Source organism: Trichomycterus rosablanca, chromosome 24 (genome assembly GCF_030014385.1).
Source record: "Trichomycterus rosablanca isolate fTriRos1 chromosome 24, fTriRos1.hap1, whole genome shotgun sequence".
Lineage (NCBI taxonomy): Eukaryota > Metazoa > Chordata > Actinopteri > Siluriformes > Trichomycteridae > Trichomycterus > Trichomycterus rosablanca.
The window spans coordinates 5563307-5585275 of NC_086011.1; the positions used below are offsets into that span (position 1 = coordinate 5563307).

At 38.8% G+C, this 21969-nt stretch overlaps 1 protein-coding gene across 1 annotated transcript in view; it reads right to left on the reverse strand.

The window, feature by feature from the left end:
* cdk18 (cyclin dependent kinase 18) overlaps nucleotides 1–21969 on the reverse strand; it is a 77185-nt gene that overhangs the window by 36128 nt on the left and 19088 nt on the right. Inside the window, exon 2 of the mRNA XM_062986203.1 lies at nucleotides 8062–8199. Coding sequence (XP_062842273.1) covers nucleotides 8062–8179 — 118 coding nt within the window. The 5' untranslated portion in view covers nucleotides 8180–8199. The remainder of the gene's footprint in view (nucleotides 1–8061; nucleotides 8200–21969) is intronic.

Below are 21969 nucleotides of genomic sequence, written 5' to 3' on the forward strand. Positions count from 1 at the left end.
AGGAAGCGTAATGCAATCAGGTAATTGGATATGACTGAATTGGATGGAAAATTGGGTGGGGGATGCAAAAAAATTTATAACTGCTAACTATCTCCAATATTCACTATTGATTAGGTAAACCAAGATGGATATTAAGTCTAAATGATGCCTATACTTCTCACTGATGACCGCTGATATGAAGTAAAAGTGCCAGTCTAAGCCTTTCTATCATTGTATTAGTAACGACCTGAAAGACCAAAGCAGTGACGGCCATGACCCAGCGTGTGCTGTATCTCGCTGTGAGAAGTAAAACACCTCGGTGGACAGCAGACTGCCTGCTTGCAAAAGGACAATCCAATAACTGGGCCACGGCGAGTCAATTTTTTCCTACTTTATACGTCTTGAATCTAAAGTACAGGGCCAGGGGCGAGTGCTGTGCTTTTATGAGTTATAACTGTGAAGCTAATATTTGTGGGTTAAAAAGACCACTCACAGCAGGAGCAATATCACTGGTATGATGGTGCTTAAAGCTGAAAAAAGTTCACAGTGGGAAAACAAAATATCTGTGGAAATTCTGATAAAGAGAGTTTTAAAGACTTCATGACTGTGTTATTGAAGGCCTGTTTTCTGGAGCTGGTGTGGAAAATACACAAGCATAAGTATACATAAGTACACAAGGTTTGGAAATATAGTGCAGTAAAGTATTCAGACCTTTAAACCAGCCGTCCCCAACATTTTTTGCACCACGGACCAGTTTCATATAGAATATAGTTTCATGGGCCGACGCGGGCGGGAGGATTTAAAATAGAATAACTATAGAATGGAAAATCAGTGTGAATCCTGAGCTTTTTTCGATGCAACGAGACGCTGCTCCCACCTAGTGGTGACTGGAGACAATAACACCCGAAGAGTTTTGGAAATGTAATTGCTCTGTAGCGATCTCTAATTATTTATTCTTTCTGTGGCCCGCAGCCCGGTGGTTGGGGACCACTGCTTTAAACAGTTCTATTTCTCAAACTTGTCTTGGATTGCATATTCTAAATAAAGCGATAATAGTTTTTCTTATAGTCTTATAACTAAGGTCAAGTAGAAAACCCTAAAATCTGTTACTTATGCCATAAGAAAATGTGTCCATAATGAATTAGGAGATGCTGGATTGCGGTAAATAATGTCCACGGTTGGGTAACACCTATTTTTCCATGTTCGTGAAGGCTTCTGTGCAAGAAAAAAATACCTTTTTTGAGATCTTCAAAAAGTTTCTACACTTTTATATTTTGGTTGGAAACGGTGAGAGTGGGAGAGACTGAGAGAGAGCATTTGTCCAGAATTAGCCATCTGATTTCCATCTTTTTGTGCACTCAAAGAAGCTTTAAAGGAAAGAAGATTTTCATGTGATGATGATGTGAAAGCAGCGGTGCATCAGTGGCTACACGCTCAACCAAAAACGTTTTTTGCTGATAGCATTAAAAAGTTGGTACGAGGCGCCCAGTTGGCGCAGCTGGATATTCCGCTAGCACAGCAGTGCCGAGATTCTGAACTCCTCGGTTCGAAACTCGGCGTTGCCACCGGTCGGCTGGGTGCCATCTAGCGGGCATAATTGGCAGCGCCTGCAGCAGACACGGTTCTGCTAGGGGGGGATGACTGGACTATGTGGGTGGGGTCTTCAAACACTATGTAAGGACCATAACTGGCAGATAGAGAGGCGCCTGTGCAGAGTGCATGGGTGAAAAAGGGTTCCACTAAGGGCTGCACGAGGGTCGGAGGAGGCGTGAGCAGCAATATACCCTCACTGACTGCAATCAGGGAACCCCCAGCAGCGGAAGACTTCTCTAAATTGGGAGAAAATGCATAAATAAAATAGAAAAAAAAAAAGTTGGTACGACGCTGGGAAAAATGCATCAGAAGGTGACTGTGTAGAAAAGTGATGTAATTTGTTTTTGAAATTCTTAATAAATAGAGTTAAAAAGAGTGCGGAAACTTTATGAAGAACCCTCGTAATTGGAACGATTGTTCGCCCTTGTTTTGTCATTCTTGGCCACTGTGTGGAGTGTAGTGATCTCTGCTCCAACATGTTCGCATATCTGTTCTATCCTTTCTCTGCTTCTGGCTATAGTTTATGATTCGCTTCATTAGTTTCTAGTTATTTTCCTTTTCTCTATTTATTATTTTAGTTGTTTTCTTTCTTTTCATGGCTGTTTACTACAGTTTTGTTCTACCTTGGTTACATATCTTGCAGTTAAGGTAATTTTCTGTTACATCACTGGTGCAGGACTTATTCCTCTGACATACAGCTCCCCTACGAGCGTGTGATAGCTTATAACCTCAGCTGTAGCATGTAATGACAGCTATCTGGTCAAATCACTCATATTGCCACCTTGTGACATCGTAAATGGTATAGAAAGATGTCTTCTGAAAACAGATTTGAACATGGATAGCCTTGAAATGGTCATTTCTACTAAAAAATAGTAATAGACTGGAGAAAGATGACCATTGTCAACTCCTCACCATGTGGTGCGTGTGGATGCTCTATTTTCGACACGCTACCCTGCATACGTGATTAGCCAGAGCCTAAGCTTTATTTTACAATGACAAGCGGCAACAGAGAAACACTCAGTCTTTACATCCAATATTGTTTCTTTCTTGTTGCTCCATAGTTAATCCACTTCAGCTCGATTGCATGGTGCAGTTTAAGCCTCTCATGAGCAAAGCTAGCCTTTGATGTGGCGTAGGCGGGACGTGCGGATTTCATATTGCAGCCCTTCAATGGAGAGCTGCTACTGAATGAATTTGATATTGCATTGAGGACGAGGCAGAAGAAGAAATCCCAAGTGAGGAAATCGGGGGCTTCCGCCGTACCTGGATTCAGTCGGCCCGTCTGTGGAGAATTTCCCACTGGGATTTAGAAACCACCACATGGTTGTGATGTCAGGAAATCTGCCTGGCAAGGTGATGATTAGAGCTGCAGGTGATCTGAGTGCCCCAACAGAATAATCCTTGTCTGTTTGAGATGTCTCACTGGGAATATCTGGCTGGTACCAGGCTCTCCTGGTGAGCTGGGTCTTTTGAGAATTGCAATCATTGAACCCTGAGTGATTTGTTGGTTAGTTAAGCCATTAATGATTAATAATCCTTAAAAGTTAAGAATCCTTACCAATGGAACGTAAAATGACCCTTATACATATTCAGTATTAGTAGATAAAACTAAAAGATCAGGTTAAAGATTTAAACTTCGCTTGGTAATTAAAAAAAACAAACAAAAAAAACAGTAATAGTTTTCTTATAGTCTCTTAGCCAGAGTGTGATGAATTATACAGTGACAATGAGGAAAGGGGGTCAACTTTTTATATTAGCTAACTAACAATCCCTCACTGATTTTATCTTTTTATCTTTTTTTGGGTGGAGGTCCAAGTGTTAATTAGGATGGTCATCCATCCATCCATCCATCCATTTATCTATTTATCTATCTACCCAAGAATTCATCCATCTTTTTATCTACCCATCCATCTATCCATCAGTCCATCCATCCATCCATCTCTATATATAGATAGATACACTTACACGCATATAGACCCATCTAGATCCATCCATCTATTTATCCATCCATCCATCCATCCATCCATCCATCCATCTATTGATCTATCTACCCCACAATCCATCCATCTTTTTATCCATCCATCCATTAGTCCATCCATCCATCAGTCCATCCATCCATCCATCCATCCATCTCTATATATAGATAGATACACATACACGCATATAGACCCTAGACATTTTTGCAAAGGATCTATAAAAGTGTCATTAAAAGTGTCAACAAAAGCACTATACACACAAAAGTTAACGTAATCAAACCAAACTGAACATGTGATTCTTCATCCAGGCCTAAGCCTTCTTTAAATGAATCGAGAGAAAAAAAAATAGATTGAAATATATCTTCATTTTCTGAAGTAAGCACTAGAAGTAAACGTGAGGCCATTTACATATCAATCTCTGTAGCTTCAAGGATACTCGTGATCTGTATTCTGAATAGCAATACACGCACTGTTTGTAGTGTATCCTTCATATAGACATTATTCAAAGCTGAATATAGCAGAGAGTACCTGGTTAAGTTATACCTCAATCTTTCCCGTTGCTTTCTAAGTTTCCTTGCTCATGTTTCTCTTCTGTATTTGCTCTCTCTGGTTTAGGTGTGTTTCTCATACCCTTTTCAAGTGTGACAGCTAGCACAGTTGCTAAGCTGCTTACCATTAGTGCTCTGTCAGTGTTGTTTTCTAACTCTGCTTTTGGGCTGCTCGTTTGTTCTAATTCATTATTGTCCATAATGTCTGATGTTCTTATTTTATTTATTTAGTTCTTTTGTTACTTTGTTGGGGTCAAGTCTTTTAGACTTTGGTTTATCTAAAAATCTCAGATGGGGACCATCCTGTTTCAACTACCTCCTTGCTGTAGTTGTAGGGATGTAACGATGCATCACAAGGCAGTTGATAACCGATTCAAAAATTCCACAATTCAAATCGATTTAACATGTAAAATAAATCGATATTTACTTTAAACAGCAGAAGGCACTGGCGCTATACACCTCGCCTGGTTGACATCACTGGCGCTATACGTCTGGTTGCCAGATTTGAGGGCCTAATTGGGCTTAATTCAAAATTGTTTTGCATAGTTTGTACCTACCTCAGAAATAAAAGACCATTCATTATTTAGATAAATAAAAGATAATCACAAGTACAGTTTTTTATTTTCTTTTTTATTAAGAGAAATAATAAAAGGAAAAACTTTGTCATAATTTGTCTTCAATTTCAGTTTAAAAAAATCGGGAAAAAAAACCCAGTATCTTGAATCGCATTGCATCGTGGGTAGAGTGTATCGTTACATCTTTTAATACATCTTACTTTAGACTAATTTGATATTAATGTCAATGACTTCTCAAAATTCCAATTATTATGCTAATTTTGACATGCCTGGTCTTGCTTTCTTATTTAAAACAGACTATTTAATCTAGCATTGAAAGACTCTGGTTGTGTACGTTATTAAAATATTTAAGAGTTGCATTTGTATTCATATAGCCTTGATATGAGCAACCTGGTGCATTTCTTTCATCTAAAATGCAGGCACATTTCATTCACACCCGTCTGACACACTTTATAGTGCAATACAACAGCTGGTAATTAGTGCATTGTATGGGATAAACACAAAATTAGGGTGCTCTCGCTGTTTAAGTACCCACATTAAGACTGCCAAGCTGGGGGTTGGTCATTCAGCCTTAGTGGCCGTATTAAGAACCCATAACATTGCGAGTGTGGGTGTGTATAAGTTGGTAAATTGGTTATTTCTTAATGAAGTCTCTCTCTGAGAAAGTGCTATTTCGAAGACATTTGCATTAAACATGACTCGGATCTTTGGGGATACGAAATGGCCTGCAACATTTACATGATTGCTCAATCGTGCATTTTGCTCAAAGCAGGATAGCTATGTAGCAACATGAATTGGCAATACATTGCAAATTTAATGAGAATTAGAGCAGACATAAAGTCAGGGAAAGTCATAAAACGCCAGTGCCAAAAGTAAATCTCATCATTACACAAGCTGAATGCAACATTAGCCCCAGAGTAATTGAGTATTAAAAATCCACTGTATTAAACAAAATTGGACTGATGTATTTCATATCCTAGGTGACTTTAGGCAGAGTCACTTTAGACTTTACATAATCCATGCCTGGATGAGGACGCTTTTAATATTAGATGTGTCGCATGGCTGTGGACATGGTTTGGTGATTCTTGCCAATGGTGATTCATCTGATAATTCTGACAGTTTGGTTGTTCTTTCCAACTTTGGCAAACAAACACTGTTTTGTGTATTTTTTTTATCTCTACACTGTAGAATTTAGTCAAATTCAAGTCAAGTTTCTCAAAGCAACTTTACAGAATCCAGGACCGACAGACCAAAAAAACCCTGTTGAGCAAGCCAAGGGTGACAGTGGCAAGGAAAAACTCTATAAAATTACAGGAAAAAAACCTTGAGAGGGACTTAGCAGGGACCCCCATCCTGCTTGGGTGGCGTATATATATATATATGACACCTTTCTATCAGAACCAGCATTAACTTCTTCAGCAATTTGAGTTACAGTAGCTTGTCTGTTGGATGGACCACACGGGCCAGCCTTTTCTCCCCACATGCATCAATGAGCCTTTGCCACCAATGACCCTGTCACAGGTTTACCACTGTTCCTTCCTTGGACCACTTTTGATATATACTGACCACTGCAGACCGGGAACACCCAATAATATATATACATATATATAGTTTTTTGGAGTAAGGAGTATATAAATCATGTGTATGTTAACTACTGATTTTTCATCCATTATACAACCAAATAAGTTTACATTAATTAACACAATTATTAATTCATTCATGAATTTATTCATTGCCTGTTTACTATCTCTTTATCCTGGGAATCGATCCCAGGCCCATCTTGCCGTGAGGCGACAGCGCTACCCGTTGCTCCACCCTGCAGCTCTGAAATAATTATTAATTTAATTAAAATTTTAAATTACAAATTAAATGCATTTGCATAGAGCAGCCAGATTTTTGTTTATAATCTCTAGGTTCTTAATGGAGTCCATTATATCATGTATATTTACAAGGTCCCCAGACTATCAGGGTAATAAGAATTTCTTTATTTATTAGAATTTTAACTGGGCACAAAGCCCAGTCTCACCCTCATGTCTCAAAATCCACGCTGACCAACTGGCTCCTATCTTGGGCAGTCTAGTAATCGAAAGGTCGCTGGTTCAAACCCCACCACTGCCAGGTTGCCACTGTTGGGCCCTTGAGCGAGGCCCTTAACCCTCAATTGCTTAGACAATATCCTGTCACAGTACTCTTAGTCGCTTTGGATAAAGGCGTCTGGTAAATGGCCAAAATGTAAATGCGTGTGCTATGATCCACTTGCATTGAAAGTGGACATTATTTCTTTGAAATCATATGGAACAGCTGGTAGAGTGAGTGCCATACACACATGGGTTCTAAGGACTTCAGTTTAATCCATGGCTCTGGTCACTCTCTTACTGGGAGGAGTTTTACATGTTCTTCCAATGTGTGTGTGTGTGTGTTTCTTGACCTTCCAAAACATGCAGAAAATGAACTATCTGCTCAAAACTGTGTAATTAAGTACGTGTTGTTGTGTCTGCAACAGCTTGAGTGTATTTGCCCCTAGTATTTCTAAGATTCCAGGTCCAAGATTAAGTGGATAGTGAAATAAAAAGAATTTATTTCAAATGATTGTGTTCTTTATGGTATTGCGATGGACGGGTCACTCTTTCTCCAGATCAATATCATGTTGCAGACTTGTCAAATTGATTCAACTCTGAATTGGCTCTTTATCACCCAGGCTTGAACGAGGCACGGACAGTATATCAATCCAATTCGTACCTAAAGCTCTTTCATCTTAAAAATAATTCGATTTAACACTGACGGACTGAATGAAAGTGACTGGCAGAGGCAGATGGCACCGTAAGGCTGCGCTGTTACATTAGCATTAATAATGCAGACTCTGGGCCGGTGCTTCTCGCTTCCAATTTGACGGAAGGGAGATTTGGCAATTCCCTGGACCTGGAGGGTCAAGCATTTCTACTCTCATCATTTCCTCCAGAACTGCTGTGACCCCCGGGGTCTTCCGTAGGCCAGCTGAAATGCCATCTCAGCACAATTTGCTCCTCTGCTGCACTTTCTATCTCACTAAAAGATTACTAAACTACCTTATCCCCACTTTCTGTAATCTTCTCTGTATTACAAATGGAACAAGAATAGCCCGTGTAACCTCATTGACCAACAGCATAAGCCTCTGGTCTAGTTTAAATATTACATATTAAATACAGAATCCTAAATGGAATAGATGAGAAGCGTGGATACTGACAAGCCTGGGTGTAATTATATGGGACAGTGGATTTTATAAAAGGGATTTAAGTATCAGTGCCTGGGCAGAATAGCATCCCTGACCCACAAAGTAAAAGCAATTTTAAAACTTAAGGATTACCTTAATAAACGATAGATTATTATATAGGTTAAAAAGAGGTGTTTTACCCTCATTGTGCTGAATGTTGAGCTGGTTTATCTGCTCTGTGAACTCGTTCTCTTCTATCGTCTCTGTTCTGGGCACGGAAAGTGAAAAGCGGCGCTTGAAGTTCTTCATTTTGTTCATTTCGCTGGACCCCAAAAGTCCTGAGGAGACAAAGAGAGTTGTTTAATTAATTATTCAGGTGCTATTCAAGTCTGCAACATTTTATTAAATGTATTCATTTTTATCAGGCAGGACTTGTCGGTGTCTCGGTCCAGTGGCAAACAGAAACTCTGGGGGCAAGACAGAAATAATACACACTAGACAGGGCAGCAATCCATAGCACTTACATATTCAATTCACTTCAATTCAATTTGATTCAGTTTCATTCATTTCAATTCAGTGGTGCTTTATTGGCATGACAAATATTCACACTTGTATTGCCGAAGCTTAGATGAAAAAATTAACGTGGTAAACAAAAGGTACTCATTGTCTGTTTTACCACTGCTTTATTTTGGTTACATTCATGACAGGACAGGTAGTAACTGGTTACACAAAATTAATCAGTTCACAAGTTTAATATCAAACAGTCATGGACGACTTTGTATCTTCAGTTCACCTCACTTGATTGTCTTTGGACTGTGGGAGGAAACCGGAGCTCTTGGGGGAAACCCACACAGACACAGGGAGAACATGCAAACTCCACACAGAAAGGACCTGGGCAGCTTCACCTGGGAATCTAACCCAGGACCTTCTTTGATTTTATTCAGTTTGATTCAATTCAATGGCACTTTAATGCCATGACACACACACACACACTCACTCACTCACTCACTCACTCACTCATTCCCTGACTCACTCACTGACTCACCCACTCACTCATTCACTGACTCACCCACTCACTCATTCCCTGACTCACTCACTGACTCACCCACTCACTCACCTACTCACTCATTCACTGACTCACTAACTCACTCACACATTCCCTGACTCACTCACTGACTCACCCACTCACTCATTTACTCACTCACTTACTCATTCACTGACTAACACACTCATTCACTGACTCACTCACTCACGCACTCACTGACTTACTCACTCACTCACTGACTCACTCACTCACTGACTCACTCACTGACTTACTGACTCACTCACTGACTCACTCACTGACTCACTCACCCACTCACTAACTTACTGACTTACTCACTCATTCACTGACTCACCTGGAAATTGAATCCAGGACCTTCTTCAATTGGATTCAGTTTGATTCAATTTAATCAAATTCAATTCAATTGTATTGCCAATTAAAAAAAAAAATGTACATGGTAAACAAAAGGTTTAATAATAATAATAATAATAATAATAATAATAATAATAACTACTCACTCACTCACTCATTTATTTATTTATTCACTCATTGTCTGTTTTACCACCACGTTATCCTATTCATGGTCACAGTGGGTACATTTCACCCCAAACAGTCCTTCATAAGGCACATGCTTGTTTACCCAAGTATGATTTTGAGCAGCCAGTCCAAATGTTGCATGTATTTGGGAGGGTGATTAGTGTATATTATTGCCTACGCCCAGGGTCAGACCAAACACGACTCCAAAAAGACTGAAGCAGTTACTGTAGATGAAAGCTAATTAATTATACATATTATCTACATAATTTCTTCTAAAAACACCATTTCTGTGAATATAAAAATAAGAACAAATGGAATTGATAACAAATGTAGTACAAATGTACAGTAAGTGGTGTGTAAGTTCTTCCATGATGTTCAGAAACTAGGATGTGCTAGCTGGCCACCTTGTATGTTTAAATAAGCTTTAGCTAGCTAAGATTAGAATAGTGCAGCTCACATTCTTATCAGTAAAAGAACACCTGATCATATTCACCTGCTCTATTCAGTTTCTGTTTGCTTTTACAAAGACCTGCTAATGACATTTTAAATCCTTAATATTTGAGCTCCTGTTTATCTTACTGATCACCTTAAGCAGTATAGTTCATGTTTGTTTAGCCAATGCATGACGCTTGTAAATCCCTGGGATTGCATAAAACCCACCCAGTAAAAATGCTTGTACTTTAAACTTGAGTATTGTTCCAGGTGCCAGTTTCATGTGATGGATTTCAGCTTGGTGACCAATGTTACCTGGTGGTTACCTGGTGCAGTTGTAGTAGTTGCTCACTGTAAATTAAGTCGGTGTTGCATCTACTGTTTGGATGTTTTACAGAAACAACAGATCTAGTCTAACTGAGAACATGGACTTGGACTTGGAGTACACTCAGTCTGAAACTTTCTCCAGCAGACAGCATTATATCTGAATGCAGTCACGTTACATAAAAAGAAGCCAGTACAGATCAGACTGACCGTGTACCACTGTGCGAAAGTGCATGTGAGGTTTAGAAATGCTTTCTCGACTTTATTCCTTTTTTAAATTCTGCTAAGCCGAGTTCACCCGAGCCGTGCCGAGCTTGACACTCGCTACAACCATGTGCTATTTAATTCTGAACACTGGTGTGCTGTCTGTTTAAGTAATTATCCTGATATCTAACTGGGAAGCTGAGAAAATGCCTTTTATTGCCAATTAGTGTCACATAACTGTATAAAAGAATGTGGCACAACTCTTGTTACAAATCACTCCTGTTCCTCCAGTTACTCACAGAAATAATAAAACATGACAATTCGACATCATTTCTCTCACTTGATGACTGTTTTGTTTTTGATTTCTATCCAATCGCAGTATATTACCCAATTTATTCTAATTACATGAGAGAACAATTCAATCATTGTCTGTAATGACAAACATTTGTACAATTCAGGTTTACTTTTCAGTTTAGAACAGGCTGGATTAAAGAAAACTTGGTAATGTTTGTTGATTTTCCCCTCTCAGCTCAGAACAGCACAGCATGACTTAAAATACACAACATAAATAAAATGTGTTACCCCTACCCCTCAGAAATTTGCAAACACCATCAGGCTGTACATTTAAATGAGCTTTAGCTTATTCAGAATGGTCTAATTTTCAATTCAATTCACTGGCTGTTTGTTGAATTTTGCTTCTCTCCTTAGGCAGTATAGCCCATCTTAAGCATATTTTGTAAATTCCCTGGATCACTCCAATCAAACACATACAAGGCAGTAAAAAACTTTAGATAGATTTCTAAAAACTAGGGGCAGTTTGGAGTCACAGGGAAACCTTCGGGGCAGGCTTTTAGGCCCAGAAGAAAAATGGACATAGGGATTTATATACTATACTGTACTATGCACAGGCAGATAACAGCTAAGGAAAAAAAACAAGATCCCCTTGAGTTGTGCTGCACCAAACACTATCTGCTGTGTAAACATACCTCTTAGACATGATGGAATTATTGATTGTGTGATATACTGACCCTCAATTTGTTATTATACCTAAATCATTCTTTATTTATGTGTATTTGATTACAAAGTTGCCTTATAGACATATAGAAAAAATATTCTATTATAACATTAAATATTATAATACTATTAAATAATATATATTTATATAAATATTATTAACATTAAATATTATTATATTACTAAAATTATTATATTATTAAGAATTATATAATTATATAAATATTATATTGTTAAAAATATTACATTATTAAAAAATATATATTTATATAAATATTATAATAAATATTAAATATTATTATATTATAAAATATTATACACTTATATAAATATTATTATAAATATTAAATATTATTATATCATTAAATATTATATATTTATATAGATATTATTATAAATATTAAATATTATTACATCATTTAATATTATATATTTATATAGATATTATTATAATTAAATATTATTATATTATTAAATGTTATATATTTATATAAATATTTATATAAATATTAAATATTATTATATCATTAAATAGTATATATTTATATAATATTATTATAAATATTAAATATTATTATATGATTAAATATTATAATATAATATTATATTATAATATAAAAAGGAAGAAATAAAAACATAATAACTATTGTAAACAATTAATTTTTTGCTGTTTTTTTTCACCCAATTTTCTTCCCAAACTGGTTGTATCCAATTTCCTGATTGCATCACACTTCCCCTCTACTGATGTTGACCTCCACTCTGACTGATGACAGGCGTGACTAATGCCTAGTTCACACTACACGATTTTTGCCCTGATTTTCGCTCGACGACTGGTCGGCGATTGATTTTCCGAGTCGGGAGCAACTCAGCGTTCGCTCGGCGATCAAAACTCGGCTCTTAGTCGTTTTACAGTATTTCTGATTTGATCGACCTCTACAAAACATAATACCCACGCTGCATTGCAAAACTTACTACAGAACAAACCATATACTATTCGTGTAGCCAATTCCACTCAGATTCATTTATTTTTCCTCCTTGATATTACGCTGCACATCAGCGCACAAACCCTTTGATCTCTCGCTACTCGTTGACGTTCATTTTTTTGGACGTGGTATCATTAAACTTCTCGTCACTTCTCACGTGTGTTTTTGTAAAAAAAAAAAAAAAAAAAAGAAAGAAAGAAAAAAAGGGAGACCAGAGAAGCTCGTCTGCGATTCCAGTTGGTGATGGATCGTGTAGTGTGAAACACCGACTGAAAGACTCCCGAGTGCAAGAGATTCAGTCGTATATTGTGAACTTTACAGCGACCTGACAACTTGGAAAGTCGTGTAGTGTGAACTTGGCATAACACGCCCCCTCCAACACGTGTGCAGAACCCGACTGCATCTTTTCACCTGCACGGTGGGTTCATATGTGGATCAGCTTTGTGTACAGAGAGACACACCCTGATCCCATTATCCCATGTGCAGCACCATCAATCAGCCAGTAAAGGTTGTAATTGCATCAGTTATGATAATTTTCCTAACAGGTATATTTTTAAATCATGTTTTTTATATATATAAAAGTGAAATCCTGCTGTATACTTGCATCCTCACCTTACTGCTTTTATTACCGCTATAGGAACTGACGTTTATTTCATTAGAATTTCTGCATGTCAGTGTATTTTACAGCTGCAAATTGACCAGTGTGTCTGCGTACTCTGGCTCAGTCCAGTCTTAAACCGCACACGAAGCAGTAATGAAAATCTAAATTTAGCCCGACAACATGGGCACTGTGCAAACACCGGTCTCTGATAATAAGGTACTGACCTGTAAACAAGGGGCTAAGGTGAGGAGACAAAGGAAGTCCTGTGGGTCTAAACACAGCTGTGCTCTTTCCCTTATGTGGGTGTGTTTATTCTTTAAAGAGACGCTGGTGAATATTTTACTGTTCTCACTATGACAAGTGGAAAAATCTGGCGAAGACAAGTGCAAAAAAAAAAAAAAAAAAAGCACAGGTGAAAATAATATAATTACAATAACAATGTAATTAAAAAGTTCAATCTTTAAAAAAAATAAATAAATTGAATTTCTTTTTCAATTTCTGGTATGATCATATTCATTATAGGCTGCAAATGTATTGACTTAAAAGGGACTTTAGATTACTAGATCAAATCCACATGCTGTGCTTCAGTGAAAGGATACGACTCACCTTCTGTACAATTGAATCGACTGATTAAATAAACGTGCTTTCTTGCTTTTTAGTAGTGAGTTCTGAAGTGCTATTATGTATCATTTTGTTGAAGAATTAACTTTTCACTTAAGTTCTGAGTCAAAGAAGTGCGAGGTAGAACAATGTTTACTTGCGGTCTCAGCGTTTTGGCCACGACTAAACACTTATCTGATATGTACCTTTATTTTATATTTATTTATCTATCCATCCATCCATCTATTTATATAGCTACCCAACAATCCATCCATCCATCCATCCATCTTTTTATATCTACCCAAAAATCCATCCATCCATTCATCCATCTACCCAACAATCCATCCATCCATCCATCCATCCATCTATCTACCCAACAATCCATCCATTTATCTATCCATTTATGTATCCATCCATCCACCCATCCATCCATCTATCCATCCATTCATCCACCGACCCGTCCATCCATTCACCCACCCACCCATCCATCCACCCACCCACCCATCCATCCATCCACCCACCCACCCACCCATCCATCCATCCACCCACCCACCCATCCATCCATCCACCGACCCGTCCATCCATTCACCCACCCACCCATCCATCCATCCACCCACCCACCGACCCGTCCATCCATTCACCCTAACACACACACACCCATCCATCCATCCATCCATTCATCCACCCACCCATCCACCCACCCACCCATCCATCCATCCATCCATCCACCCATCCACCCATCCACCCACCCACCCATCCACCCATCCACCCACCCACCCATCCATCCATCCACCCATCCACCCATCCACCCACCCACCCATCCATCCATCCATCCATCCACCCACCCACCCATCCATCCACCCACCCACCCACCCACCCATCCATCCATCCACCCACCCATCCATCCATCCACCCATCCACCCATCCACCCATCCATCCATCCATCCATCCACCCATCCACCCATCCATCCATCCATCCATCCATCCATCCACCCATCCATCCACCCATCCATCCACCCATCCATCCACCCATCCATCCATCCACCCATCCATCCATCCATCCATCCATCCACCCACCCACACATCCACCCACCCACACAACCATCCACCCACCCACCCACCCACCCACGCACGCACAACCCATCCATCCATCCATCCACCCACCCACCCACCCATCCATCCATCCATCCACCCACCCACCCACCCATCCACCCATCCATCCATCCACCCATCCATCCATCCATCCATCCATCCATCCATCCACCCACCAACACATCCATCCACCCACCCACCCACCCACGCACAACCCATCCATCCATCCATCCACCCACCCACCCACCCATCCATCCATCCATCCATCCACCCATCCATCCACCCATCCATGTACCTATTCATTCTCTGCAATAATCACTGCACTGACATGACATGGTAATAACACTGTAGTACACACGGAACTGGTCCAAGTGTATAAGTAACAGAAAAATTGTTTTTACCATGTTGTTAAAGGTAGACTCAACCCAAGCCACGTCAGCTGTCATTTATACCTATTCAAGTGTGATACCAGTGTATTTACATCTAACTGTTTACACTTTGTAATAAAGGAAATTACTAATAATAATGTGCATAACATTTTACTGATAATTGTGTGCATTTGTTATGCAAAAAACCTTGCCAACATTAACAAAACATTTAGGCTGTTGTAAAACAAGAGTATTTGTCATCCACAGCTAATAGCAGGTTTGTCAGATCTATGAAAAATTAGACATGATGAGAAAGATTTGTGTTTTTATTCCTATTTATTTTTGTAAAAATCGAACCTAATCATAATGTGTAAAACTGAAAAAAAAAAACATTTTGGGTTTATTTTGTGAGCAACAGTTTAAAGAATGTAAAGTCACTTTTGCTGTACCCTACGATACTGCACAGATCACTGGCTGAACTAGCTGTCATTACACATTTACATATTACAAGGGATTTTCAAAAAGATACTTTTATAGTTTGGTTGGAAACGATGGGGAAGGGATGAATAGTAATTGGTTGTGTCTAAGAGACTGAGAGAGAGCTTATAGTCCGTATTTAGCTCCATCTAATTTCCACCTTTCTGGATCACTCAAAGAAGCTTTATGGGGAAAAAGATTTTCATGTGATGATGATGTTTGTTGATGGCATTAAAAAGTTGGTACGATGCTGGGAAAAATGCTTGGGAAGGTAAATATGTTGAAAAAAAAAAGTGCAGAAATTTTTTGAAGAGCCCTCCTCGTATATCATTATTTGAATGATTACAGTATTTTACAAATTTTTAAAGTTAAAATAAAGTTTAGTCACTACAGTTTTAATGCCACCAATCCCAAAAATGGTATTTAATTAATTCAAAACTGTTAGACCATGGGTACACAGTCTCAAGTGCTTTACATTGCTATCATGACATGCCCCTAACCCCTCCATCAAAAGGACAACAGCCAATCATGTGTGGTATGAACTGTATTTTTTACCCATATTTTTTGTCGTGGCCTGAAATTAAAAGCACTGCAGACATCCAAAAATTAACTAACAATTCAACTCAGATAAAGTTTAACAACCCCCATTTTTCTAGGAGACAGGGCTTTGTTTAAACACAAAATGATCAAGAACCTGTGTTCTTTTAACAAGGTGATATAAGACTCCAGTTTATCAGCCCTGGTTTTTTTTCCCACTTTGAATTCTTCATTTTCTAGCCAATTGCTCATGGCCAAGAATGCCTTCCAATTTAGGATGTGCCTCATTTGTCTTGTTTACAGAATACAGATTCAGGCTGGCATGAAGCAGGGACTACACTGCGGCATTGTTCTGCCGGTCAAAGCTCCAACGTTTGTCAGAAACAGCACACAGTGCAAAGCCCATAAAATACATATACGCACGGGATGAAGACGTCCTTGCTTTATGTACAACTGGTAAACAGAACCCCGACCGAAGCAGGAGTCACGCTAATGCCGTTTACTTCGGCTGTGGTGTTACTACGCTGCAGGATGCAGCGGCACTGATTGGAAACATGACACGGCACATGAAAAGAAAGGAACAAAATAATGAGATGATTCTGATCTCTCTGACAGCGCCTGGCTGCCCATCTCTAGTTTGCTGTCATCAAATAGCATCTGCTCTTCTTTTACTGCCAGGCTGGCTTGGCCCCGGGCAACAGGAGAGAAAACCCACAGCTTGGTTCCAGAAAGCCAGGGATGGTGCAAATTGTGATGTCTTAAGTTACTACACAAAGGCATTTTTATCTTTTTATGTTCTCCCTTATTGGCGTCTATCAAAGTGCGGAATAGAGGCCGAATGGAGATTTCAGATGACTCTGCTCATTAAAATCTACTCTACAGGGTGGTTCTTCTATTAGCAGATTGTGTCTAATGTCTCTGTGACCCCCATGCCCCATGTGGTTGATAAACATCTATAAAGAATTGTTGCCTCAATGATGCTGCTTGGCTCAAACCAGCCTCCCAAAGACAAGGGAGGTACAAGGAAATGACAAAAAGTTACCAAAATTAATAGTCATGTGTAAATAAGTGCTAACATTGTTTGGGGGCTTTTTAAAGCCACTGCTTGAGCCTTTTCATTCCATCTTTTGGGCTCAGGCAGACAGATGTCCTTCCATGCTGGAAGCTAGTACCATTTAGTTAACAATGCCAAACAGACATGACATTTGCCTCCACCCAGTATGGCCAAGACCTCCAGTGGAGTAGCACAGTGCCCTGCAGGGAATATGTATGCATGGCTATGATGCACTCTGTTTGCTGGCTTATTGATACTCAGGGATCTAGGGGCTCAGCTAATTCAGTTCAGCAGTTGCTAAAGTGCTGCTTTTTGTGTGAGCCGCCAGCCATGCGGAGAGTAAAATGAAAGACCCCTGTGCAGATGTTCTTCTGGCCGAATAATGGTGCGCAGTATAGGGTAAATGAGAGCAGGGCTTATTGTTTTTCTGTTATAGAAAGTAAAGCTGTAGGATTCTATCAGGCGTACATTTGGTGGCTTGGTGGTAATGGTACTTGGCTGTAATTTAACTGTTGGTGGTTGTTTACTATCTGTTTCAGGATTTAAATTTGTGTCAACATGATTTTTGGCAAGTGGCATTAACAATTTTATAGACAAAGAATGCCTTTATTTGTCATACACACACACACACACACACACACACACACACACACACACACACACATATATATATACAGTGTATCACAAAAGTGAGTACACCCCTCACATTTCTGCAGATATTTAAGTATATCTTTTCATGGGACAACACTGACAAAATGACACTTTGACACAATGAAAAGTAGTCTGTGTGCAGCTTATATAACAGTGTAAATTTATTCTTCCCTCAAAATAACTCAATATACAGCCATTAATGTCTAAACCACCGGCAACAAAAGTGAGTACACCCCTAAGAGACTACACCCCTAAATGTCCAAATTGAGCACTGCTTGTCATTTTCCCTCCAAAATGTCATGTGATTTGTTAGTGTTACTAGGTCTCAGGTGTGCATAGGGAGCAGGTGTGTTCAATTTAGTAGTACAGCTCTCACACTCTCTCATACTGGTCACTGAAAGTTCCAACATGGCACCTCATGGCAAAGAACTCTCTGAGGATCTTAAAAGACGAATTGTTGCGCTACATGAAGATGGCCAAGGCTACAAGAAGATTGCCAACACCCTGAAACTGAGCTGCAGCACAGTGGCCAAGATCATCCAGCGTTTTAGAAGAGCAGGGTCCACTCAGAACAGACCTCGCGTTGGTCGTCCAAAGAAGCTGAGTGCACGTGCTCAGCATCACATCCAACTGCTGTCTTTGAAAGATAGGCCGCAGGAGTGCTGTCAGCATTGCTGCAGAGATTGAAAAGGTGGGGGGTCAGCCTGTCAGTGCTCAGACCATACGCCGCACACTACATCAAATTGGTCTGCATGGCTGTCACCACAGAAGGAAGCCTCTTCTGAAATCTCTACACAAGAAAGCCCGCAAACAGTTTGCTGAAGACATGTCAACAAAGGACATGGATTACTGGAACCATGTCCTATGGTCTGATGAGACCAAGATTAATTTGTTTGGTTCAGATGGTCTCAAGCATGTGTGGCGGCAATCAGATGAGGAGTACAAAGATAAGTGTGTCATGCCTACAGTCAAGCATGGTGGTGGGAATGCCATGGTCTGGGGCTGCATGAGTGCAGCAGGTGTTGGGGAGTTACATTTCATTGAGGGACACATGAACTCCAATATGTACTGTGAAATACTGAAGCAGAGCATGATCCCCTCCCTCCGGAAACTGGGTCGCAGGGCAGTGTTCCAGCATGATAATGACCCCAAACACACCTCTAAGACGACCACTGCTTTATTGAAGAGGCTGAGGGTAAAGGTGATGGACTGGCCAAGCATTTCTCCAGACCTAAACCCAATAGAACATCTTTGGGGCATCCTCAAGCGGAAGGTGGAGGAGCGCAAAGTCTCGAATATCCACCAGCTCCGTGATGTCGTCATGGAGGAGTGGAAAAGCATTCCAGTGGCAACCTGTGAAGCTCTGGTAAACTCCATGCCCAGGAGAGTTAAGGCAGTTCTGGGAAATAATGGTGGCCACACAAAATATTGACACTTCAGGAACTTTCACTAAGGGGTGTACTCACTTTTGTTGCCGGTGGTTTAGACATTAATGGCTGTATATTGAGTTATTTTGAGGGAAGAAAAAATTTACACTGTTATATAAGCTGCACACAGACTACTTTTCATTGTGTCAAAGTGTCATTTTGTCAGTGTTGTCCCATGAAAAGATATACTGAAATATCTGCAGAAATGTGAGGGGTGTACTCACTTTTGTGATACACTGTATATATATATATATATATTTGTCATATACACATGTACAGTACAGTACAGGCTGGGGTCAGAATGCAGCTTTTGGACGGCGCCCCTGGAGCAGACAGGGTTAGGGGCCCAACAGTGGCCGAAATGTTCAGACTGACAGCCCAAAGCTCTCCCCACTAGGCTACCAGGTGTGTAAGGTGTGTTACACAATGCCTTCACAATATACAGAAGTCAAAGGACCTGCTGGTAACATTACCTTCATATGTCTTGAGGAGTCAATGTTTTTTGGGTAATCTGGACACTTCAAACTCAACTATCAAACTGGCCTTGCTCAAGGGCCCAACAGTGGCTGCATAGCAGAACCTGGATTTGAACCAACAATCTTCCAACTGACAGCCCAAAGCTCTACCCACTAGGCTACCAGGTGTGTAGGGTGTGTACCGTCATACATCTTGAGTAGTCAATGTTTTTTTTTTTGGGTAATCTGGCCATTCAAACTTAACTATTAAACTCTGCCTATACTGGGTGAGCGAGGGCTTAATTTGATAACTATAAAGCAAGGTCTGTAATGTTCTTCTGAGCCCTGTAGGAAACATTCATCCCCATGTGACATCCCAAAGGTTTAAACACTTTATAGTTTCAGCACTCTGGAGCCGAGGGGCTGAGTCTTTTACATAAACGGCTTAATTGCGGTTTTAATTAGTGCACCTTGACATTTAGTATTAAGTGGTAACTTTTTTCTGGCTCATTTTTACTGGTAATGCTTTGGATCACTGAAAATGCCAAAGAAAAAGGTCACTTGGTTTTAAAAAGCACCATTATTAGTATCAAACTGAAGTAAATGAACATGGAAGATAGCTACAGTATTTGCAGATTTATATATTAAAAATGAATAGTGCACAACATAATTGTCTATTTTATTTTATTCAGAAAATATCAGTGTGTTTGTGTGTTCTAAAAATTATCCAATTAAATTGCAATTAAAGAATATACAGCCTCCACAGAAAGTCTAAAACAAAGCCAGAAGCCACATCCAACTTTAATTTAATGCTCAAGATAAAATAAAACCAAGATTAAAAACATATTGGTTTATGCTAGACATGTTTTACTGTTTGTTATCACACAACTAATTAAAACTAGCAGAAAAAGAAATGGCATGAAGTAAAGCATCAGTTTAATTTTGTTTAATCAGCGCATATACAAGAATGTACAGCTATCTCAACTGGTTGTTGATGATGTCCTGGTACTGGTAATTAAAAGCTGAATGTCACTGTGAATCATAAAAATGTGATTAAATAAAAAGGGTTTGTTATATTTGTTAAAACCTACTATTAAAATAGTGTCTTAGATTTTGCTTACGTAACTGTTGGTAACATTTGATGTTTTAAAAAATAAAACCAAATCAAGGTATTTTTATAACTGGTAATAACAGGTGTTTCAAACCAGACCAGTTAAACCTGTCTGCTTTCATCTTTTAATGTCAAGGAACAATTTAAAATGTTTACATTATGGTAGAATATTGACAATTGAACATATTATTTTGTAGATATACTAGATATAGATATAGTAGACATACTACAGATATACAGTATGTAGATATAGTAAATACAGATGTATACTATACAGTAGACATAGATGTAGATATACTATATATAGATGTACAGTAGATAGATAAATATAGATGTATACTATATAGTAGATATAGATGTAGATATACTATAAATAGATGTAGATAGATATATGATAGATAGATAGATAAATATAGATATAGTAGATACAGATGTAGATATATTAGATATAGATATGGTAGGTATAGATAGATAGATAAATATAGATGTATACTATATAGTAGGTATAGATGTAGATATAGTAAATAGATAGATAGATAGATAGATAGATAGATAGATAGATAGATAGATAGATAGATAGATAGATAGATAGATAGATAGATAGATAGATAGATAGATGTAGATATAATAGATATACTACCCAAAGAAGTAGATATAGTAGATATAATTGTACTGTAGATATACTAGATATAAATGTAGATATAGTGGATATAAATGTAGATATAGCATATACTTTATTTATATTTTACTAAAACAACTTTATCTTGGTCTCATACTCTTTAATCTTGGTCTTGTGTTATCTGGGTCTTGGTCCTGACTTATAAAGTCAACAAATACAAACACTGATACCTGAGAATAGCATCTATGTGTAAATGTAACAATACAATCTGCTTTAAATGCACATTTCAATAAGAAAGGTGTATAATAAATTCAAAACAGCACAGCACTTCCACACGCACTGACCCCAAATGTAAAACTTTGACCCAGGTGTTAAAGAAATCAGGTGATTTATTCAGTTCAGTACTTTTTACTTTTAGCTGCTCCCAGGTGTCCACTGTGGATCTCTTACAATGACTGAATGCTCCGAGGTTTAGATATTATACAGGCTAACAAGCACACGGTCCGAACCACCTTCAGCGTTTTATCAGAGCTCATAAGTTTAATCTGATTTGTATGATAATTAAAAAAATTGCAAACAT